Source organism: Triticum urartu, chromosome 7, assembly GCF_003073215.2.
Source record: "Triticum urartu cultivar G1812 chromosome 7, Tu2.1, whole genome shotgun sequence".
Classification (NCBI taxonomy): Eukaryota; Viridiplantae; Streptophyta; class Magnoliopsida; order Poales; family Poaceae; genus Triticum; species Triticum urartu.
In genome coordinates this window covers 498385861-498394492 of record NC_053028.1, presented here as the reverse complement: position 1 = coordinate 498394492, position 8632 = coordinate 498385861, and the positions used below count along the sequence as shown (strand labels likewise).

Here is an 8632-nt window from a genome sequence, read left to right as displayed (position 1 = left end):
GTTCGAAGGGGCACGTGGACGCGGAGCCCGACAGCGGTGGCTGCGGAAAATAGGACAGCGTCAGCATCGAGGGCGCACATGAGAGGAGCAGCACGGCAGACCGGCGATCGTGGCATCGGCGATGCGCTTGATCCGGCCTACGTACAAAGAATTAATGTAGAAACAATAAGATTACAGACCAATAACCATACTGATTAGCAAGTACTACTAAGAAGTGCAGTGTTACTAAAATAGAAGGGGGTGGCCATTCACTGAAGCATGTATGCATTTTTCTCTTTCAAAGAGAACTGCTTACAGACTTACAACTGAAGTACTCAATATGTTGGCAATGCCGGAAAACATTCCATGAATGATCGGATCGTCAAAGCTAGTGTAACTTCCTAACATAATTATTGTTCATATTTTATTTGGCAAGCAAAGGCATCCAGATCTGTGAACGTCTAGCACAGACAACGGTGATTAAATCAACGGACATATATAGTAGCCTGATGGCCTAGTTCCGCAAGAGCAGTTAAGAGTGAACCTCTTAATAGTGCATTCAGGTGACCCTCCCCAAAAGAAAATATATATTAGAGCACATGCACCCAGGCCCTCTGTATCTAGCCACCCAGCCCCTCTCAGAACCATAGGGATGCTGAGTCAAGCAAAACAATCACTCCAAAGCAAGAAAAGGAAGTACCGACTTAACTATATATATAATACAAAACCTATGCAAAAATCCACTTTTATATATATCAACTTGCAGTAGATATATTCTGTTTATTTAGCTAAACTTCTACAGTCACACCTTTAAAAGATGCATCTTGTTCTCCTCCACAAGGAAATACAACTGTTAAATCCCGAGATCTCAATCATGAAATCATTGTAAGCAATGCGATTCACAAGAGAGGCTCCGGACATCTTGGGTTCACCCTACTGCAATTCATGAATTAGTGATTGTTTGAGAATCAAGTGGGATTGTACCTCGAGACAATGTATTCTACATTTGTGAATGCTTGATATTCAAATCAGGGAATTCTATTCCAAATAGGTTAACCAACCCAGGGTTACTATGGAAATCCTCCCCCTGCAATAGTTTGAGTGTGCATGCTCAGATATTGACTACTTGAGAGTAAAAATAAACTCTGAAGCTGATATAGTATGATTAAAACCTAAATAACAACATCTGTCAAGTGAAATTGCATTGGAACTTGTTGTGTTCATTATAAGTTTTGGAAGTAAAAAAAATCTATGGGAGGTACAGTAGAGCCTAGAGGATGGTTCGCCTGCTCTTTGCTTTCATAAGTTTTGAAAGTTGTTCAATATATGAAGAACTGAATGTGCCAACTTCAGTTGTGCATAAACACTCGATCATGTGAGCTTCAACGACACAACCACCACATGCAATCAAACATCATTAACATCCAGAAGAGAATGTGTCAGTTTCAGTGTTGCAAGAGCACAACACATAATCAGGGGTTTGATGATTTGAGGCATTTTCTTCATCAGTCAAATGTGCATGTGTGTACAGAGGGACCATAGCAGCAGCAGGCTAATAGCATCTACAATGCGAGTCGCCTGTGTAAATGCTTAGAGATTAAGAAAATAGATATGAAGTCGTAAAATCTAAAATCATCTAAATGCCCTCTCTCAATGCTTGATGCTAAGTAGGGCGCTAATTACAGGCTGCAAACACCTTCAGTATTCTATGGTTTTCACTTTCAGTTTCAGAAAATTTTCATCACCAACCGAAACCACCTAAATTTAGTGAATTTCAGTGATTTTGGTTAGCGTTTCGACAAAAAGGCTGAAATATTCACGAGCTATCCTTAGTTAGTGGAGTACACGTATGGGGTAGTTAGTCCCGAGATGCCATCGGTTCATCAATCGATTCATCAGAAAAGGATCTGACAAAGCATGCATGAGTACATCCAAGGAGCTCCTATCATTGACTTGTAATGGTGGTGGGCAGTGGCCGCAGTTCTAGCCCCAAAAATTATATACATAGGAATCATAGGTTGAGATGAACCCATATTTAAACACTGCTAGTTGTATCTCTGTATATAATCATGTCAAATAACAAATTTTCCCACCATGGAGAATTATTTTCCATATGAAGCTATCCTCCCCCTACTGGTCCAGTCACATGAAGTTTTTTACAAGCCAATACAACTTTTAACTGTCGGCCTGAAACCAAAAGCTTCAGGCCTGAAGAACAAAAGGCACAAATATCAAATTAACTAACCGGCCACTTCTACTGGAAAAACATATCTCTCTCTCTATGGCATTATAGCATCATGTTAAACCAACCGGCACCCAACAAACCAGTTTTGACAGTTCAAAATTAGATCCCAGAGAAATCCACAAATAAAAGCAGAGCAGCACTGCACCAGCAAATTACAACCTTATCAGAGATTCCAGCTGAAGGGCAAGGAGAGGAGGGCATACCTAAACACTAATTAAATGGTCAAAAGCATCAATCCTCTTAAGCTTTGACCCAGAGTGAACGTCTCCATAAGCAAGTCCCGCTGCAAAATCACATAGGAAAAGAAACTTTTTCGATCTGAGGCTATAGTTCCCCTTTTTTATTGGACATCAGGGATAGAGCCAATTTTTATGGTCTTTGTGATGAGCTCAACAGGTCAGATCATACAGAAGCAATGTAAAGGCCATACTGTGATAATCACAAATCTTCAGCATATCACCTTGATAAAGTATTAGTATAAAACTATAAATACTCTAAAGGAACGTCTTTTACTCAATGATAAGCAACTCAATTTCTATTCATAACTTAACTGGCACTATAACTTGTTCATATGCGCTAAAACTTATCATGGAAATTAGCACAAGATGTGTGGTCTGTTGCTTGTGTGCTCTCCTATATAACTACTTGGTAAATGCACAAGCAGCACATTTACCTACTCATCATGTGAAACTCTGCAGGAAGCTTCACAAATGCACTCACTTTTCTGATAAGCATAGTAGACACCACGACCCTTTACAACTACCTGCTCATCATGCAAAAATCTGAAGGAATCTCCCTGACTGCATAGGATTTTTGAAAGCATAGTAGACACCACGGGATTCCTCCTTATTTCCTGGACCACGGTGTCTGTCATGCTCCCATTTAGGGTCATCCTTCTCAGAACCCCCAACCAGTGTTCACATTTCTTTGAACCGGTTCTCTGAAATATAACCATGAACACAAAAATTAGTCGGCAATCATGATGGTTCAGTGGAAGTACTTAAGAAGGTTATTGGTAAGCTATATGGCCTAGTGATGATATAACCACGGTAGCTTAAGAAACATGACTGAAGCCACATCACTTGTGTCATGATCCAACCAATATTCACCTTTTTAAATTGTAGATTGAAGCCACTGTGAACATACTGAGATACAAAGCATGAAGCTTCTAAATTCCATACCTATACATCAATACAAAGCATGGGGAGTGCATGAAGCTTTTAAACTTCCGAACCTATACATCAATGCAAAGCATGGGGAGCAAACATATTCTTGTTTTTCTGTGATCTATGCTTCTGCCCGTTAACTCCTTCATCCTACTTGTTGCTTCCTTGAGCCTCTCATTTCTATGGAATTTAAGTAGTGAGTTTAATTTAGAACAATCAGTATCTACAGAAAAATATAATAAGGGAGATTTCAGTAGCTTTGGAGCAATTTAAGAACTAATTTAAATACATTGCAAATCTCAAGTTTGATATCAATCTTAATTTTCTTTGAAGAAATTGTGTACAGCTAGGTTATCATAAAAGGATATCACCTCATGCCGAGCTATGCTCCACATGGACATTAGGCAATCGCAGCACTAGCCAAGGTCCTCCAGCTACACGAACCCATGGTACGGGCCTACTCCCATGCCAACCTTGCCAGCGATAGTCCACCAGAGAAATCCTCCCCGTGGTCTGAGCAGGTTCAGATTTACCTTTGGCATTAAAAACAACACACACAATATTAGTATAATGCAAATGCTTTATACATACACATAGGCTTCATTTCTGATCCGAATTATGGAATATGAGCACATGTAAATCCCAAAGAAGTCCAGTATAGTATGCTTCATGTGGAATTCAAGTTGTTAAATTAAATATCTACATGCACCAAGATGACAATATGTGTTTTTGTACATTAGTCCAGTTCATAAAATCTAGCAAAGGTGTATGCTCACTCATTTCTCTTTGATTCCATTCCTCTGTTCTTCCTTGGTGTAAAACATGAACTATTAACCACGTGAATCTTTTTCCGCCTATCATTGGCCCTTTTAAATGTTTTCTTGCCCTTGTTCTTCCACTTCTGGTATTACTACAGATGTCTTGGCTTCCTATATTTCCCTTACCTTATGCATCCTACAGCTTAATGGAGTGTCATTCAGTTTTTGGAATGCTCAAACGGAAATATACATTATCTAGTAAGTTATTTAGTAATTTAAAAAAATCATGTAAGTTCACTTTTCTTACTTTCTTAGACTAAAGATACTTGTGATATGTTACGGGTGGAAACTATGAGAGAAAAAAAGCAGTTGCATTCTTGAAAAGAACTGATTTCATGCGCTCGAACGTTTCGTCGGGGCCCAACTCCAAACCAAGGAAAGGCTCGAATCTGTTTTTAGAACATGGCTCTGCTGTTGTATAACTACCTATGAACTTACAAATCTAGAAGGCCATTCACCATATGCAATGAATACACAATGTTTTATTGATTGGTGACAACAAGTAAAAAAACAGTAAGCCTCATGTGGATAGAAAAGGATGACAGGCTTGCTACCGAGAACATACCGATTACAAAAAAAGGATGTCAGGCTTGCTTCTAGTTCTTGAGTTTTTGGTCAGATATCAGCTCATCAACCAAGATTCTTCAATGCAGGCTCAATAACCTCATTTCAGTTGCTTCTTTGTCAACTATTTCATCAATGCAGGCTCAATAACCGTCCAGACCTAAACCTGTTATCAATATACTCAGGATATTAGCTACGGGTGAGCATCCACAAGCGAGATATCTAAAACATTTAATAAATCTCACGCGGTGAACACTTATTGTTGTATTTACAAGACCTCTTGAAATGCCAGTAGGGTCATTACATGCCACAGATGTAGAACATATGCCTGGCATATTGTGCTTAAGCCACCCAAGACTTAAAGTCTTGGGAATAAATAGGTGGTCGCGTCCAGCATTGTGATTGATCATTAAAATAGTATTCCAACTAAAAATATTCAATTCTTAGTAGTTACACGGTTCTACCAGATTGCAATAATATCGAATAAGCCCCCAAATAGGTGCATGTTGACAAGAAAATATGACTGTTATACTAAGTATTCACTATACCATGCATGCTTTCTTAATGGTAATATTTATTGATTTCCCTATTCTGCAAATACGAACCACTGATGCTTTCCCACCACGAATACATTTTTTACTACACCACACTAAATTATTGGAGTACTATGCAACCCCACACCAAAGTATTGGAGTAGTACTGACAACAACACACTAAGAGTTTCTCAAGGTCTTTCTTTAACTCAGGAGCGTACTTCAGCCCTGAACATATCGAACTTGAACCTGAAAAACAAGGATTGTTAGTTTAATAGATAGTGCATATGCACAACCATATGATAGTTTAACTGGACATCAAAATCCTGTTGTCCACAGGCGTCATGTAAACCCTGCCAGGCATGAAGATCATGGCACACATGATCCTAAGAAAACTAAGAAATTTTATTTGTCGTGGATGTGGTGGTGAGAACACAAAACAGCAGGGGCACACCAAGCACACGTGCACAGCAGCAGCAACCGGCAACGTCCACACACGCACATTAGCAAGCAAGCATTGAGATTTGCCAAGGCCATATGGGGCAAGATAAGCGATACATGATTGACCATATGTGCACGGGAGTGGGAATATGTCGAGGGCGCGGCGACGTACCTATCTTGTTGGCGTGGCCTCAAGCCTGTATCACGTTCGGACCTCCATGGACGACCTCGAGGGATGGCGGCCCGCCGGTGCGGCTGCGGATCTAGGCGCTGCCTTCGATTGCCGCCGGATCCCTTCCATTCCCTTTCCTCCCTTGGGAGAGGGAGAGAAGGTGAGGGGGAGGAGGAGGCCACCGACGGTGTCGCCATGGCTGGGCAGGGCTCCTCGCGCCTGCCTGCTAGGTCGCCGTGGCATCGGGTGGGCTAGGGTTTCGCCCGAGCTGCTGGAGAGACGGGTTGACGGAGAGGGCGGGGTAGAGGGAGGTCGCCGGCATGGATGGGGGAGAGGAGGCCGCCGGCGAGGCATGTCGCCGGGGAAGATGGGATCGGCGGCGGCGGCGGCGTTCAGTCCCTAGGAAACAGATCGAGAGAGGAGTCGAGGGGGCCTCGTTCCTCTAGTTTCGTTTCGTGGGACGGGGCTCAGTTGGTTTTGGTTGGGTTTTTTTTGGAACCGTAAGATGGGATCGAGGATGAAAAAAATCTACCAAGGTTAACCTACGAAAAAAACCGGACGAAAGTGGTGGGACGAAAATTGACCGGCGGAGACTATCAACTGCTCCATTAGAAGTAGAGATCCTGGTGAATAAGGAAGACTCGTTCGCTCTAAAGCAGCAAGACCGGAAAAAGTTTATTAGTTACCTTATTTTTCGGTCATATTTTGACGTTGATTTTAAGCAACAAGATATAAGTTTACATAACAAAAATAGTATTGCTCAAAATATTTAAATACGAATGCAATAATTTTTTATGACATGACATAATTAACATTTTATTAGTTAAGTCTATGATCAATATTTAACACAAAATACGAAGTGACAAATAAACCAGACGGAGGCAGTACACATTTGACCAGATAGGGCATTCGATCGTCAGCGGAGTGCAATGCGACAATACTGAGGCACCGAGGACCTCAAATCTAAATCTGTACAATCTTATGTCCTGGCACAGCCAGCAACAACTACACCGGCGGCAGAGGCGGCTCTGGCGGCAACGGCGTCATCTTGCCGGCCTTGGGCGGCTCGACATGGCAGCGGCAGACCGGGCACGTCGCATGCGAGTGGAACCACATGTCGATGCACCCGACGTGGAACGTGTGCGCGCACACCGGCAGCCGCCGGGCCTTCTCCCCGCCGGACAGAGCCTCCAGGCACACCGCGCACTGGGCCTCTCCATCGCCGGCAGCGGCACCGTACACGAACGCCGGGATAGCCGCAATGGACGCCTGCGATAGGCCGCCCCGCTCGACGGCCGCCCTGGCCTCGTCGTGCACGACCACCAGCGGCCCAGCGAGCAAGCGGCCGGTGCAGGAGAGCAGGAACAGGATCGCGCAGTAGAGCGCGAGCGCGATCCACACGTACCTGACGAACGCGGAGAGGAGGACGAGGAGCAGGAGCACCGGGTACGACGCGAGCACCAGCGCGCTGCCCTGCCCGAAGTCAAAGACACCGCCGCCGCGCGCAGGCCACGGGAGGTCCGCTGACGACGACATCGTTGGTCCAAGGCTTCGTGCGTGCACTGCTTGCGACTTGTGTGCAGGTGCAGTGACTTGTGAGCATCAATGGCGCCATCGGCGACAGTTTTGTAGGCAGAGGATTAAGCTTCTGGAAGAGCCGGATAATGCGTTTCGTTGACAGCGCAGGCAGCTGCATCTAAGGCAGGGCGGATTTGAGTTGATTTATCGAGCAAGCAAGGTCCCCTCTGGCATTTGAATTTAGTCCTAGACTAGATATTGCGATCTTGGATAATATATAGTGATCGAATGCCAATTAGGCCGGTTCTTCTTTTAGCACGGAGGCTCCATGGATAGACGACAAAATGCAGGGTATATGCCATGGTTTGGTACTACTCCTATATGATCATGTCACAGCTGTCCTGACATCTTCTCATATTGTATTAGGTTTAAGCTTATCGTGTTCGAGCCACCGCGTGCAGGTACCCCGGGTGAAACTAGTCCAAGATATTTCTTCCGTAGTTCGATGTCATCCGCTGCGACCCAGTCTCGAAGTCGAAGACTCTCAAGGAGGAAAGAGGCAAAGGATGAAAGGATTACGATCTAAACGTGCGTGATATTTGGTTTCTGATGAAGCCAGCCGAGAGGGACGCTTAATATATGGCACGACATTTCAGTCAGTTAAAAACACAAGTAATACTTCGTCGACGACTGTGGCGGCCCGGATATTTCTGGCAAAGATCTTGAGAAGCTTTCTTTCACGTGTTTATTATGGACGAGATCATCTCGACTGAAATTTCTTTTGCGCAAGCTTGATGCAGCAGCTGACTGTCAGTTAATTCAAACACTAAAAAACAGGCACCCAGCTGCAGCGCCCCTTCCAACGGGTGCCCTCTGACCCCCCAGGACGAGCAGACAGATCCTCTAACCAAACTCACCTAATTTTTAGAGACATGTGTGCCCCACATACAAGTTGGTCAACAATTCAGCCACCCAAAATCATATACCTTAATTCAAAATATATTTGTCCTACGACGCTCTGTAGTGCATTTTTTTAAGAAAACATGATTTTTTTTCTCTGTATATATTAACACTTACTAAATTACATGAAAATATATAGAATATAAGTACATTTTTATAGACACACAAACAATTTAAAAAAATTATGCATATATTTTCTACAAAATATAGGAATATATTTGTAAATCATGCAAACG

General features: G+C 43.2%; 1 protein-coding gene across 1 annotated transcript; it reads right to left on the bottom strand.

The window, feature by feature from the left end:
- Positions 1–6728: 6728 nt before the first annotated feature.
- LOC125523981 (RING-H2 finger protein ATL39-like) lies at positions 6729–7646 on the bottom strand. The gene has a single exon (XM_048689059.1). The coding sequence runs from the start codon at positions 7452–7454 to the stop codon at positions 6924–6926; it is 531 nt and encodes a 176-aa protein (XP_048545016.1). The 5' UTR covers positions 7455–7646; the 3' UTR covers positions 6729–6923.
- Between the last annotated feature and the right edge of the window lie 986 nt (positions 7647–8632).

Excerpts from the sequence above, each read along its gene's own strand:
- LOC125523981 (XM_048689059.1), bottom strand. The coding sequence starts at position 7,454 with ATGTCGTCGTCAGCGGACCTCCCGTGGCCTGCGCGCGGCGGCGGTGTC.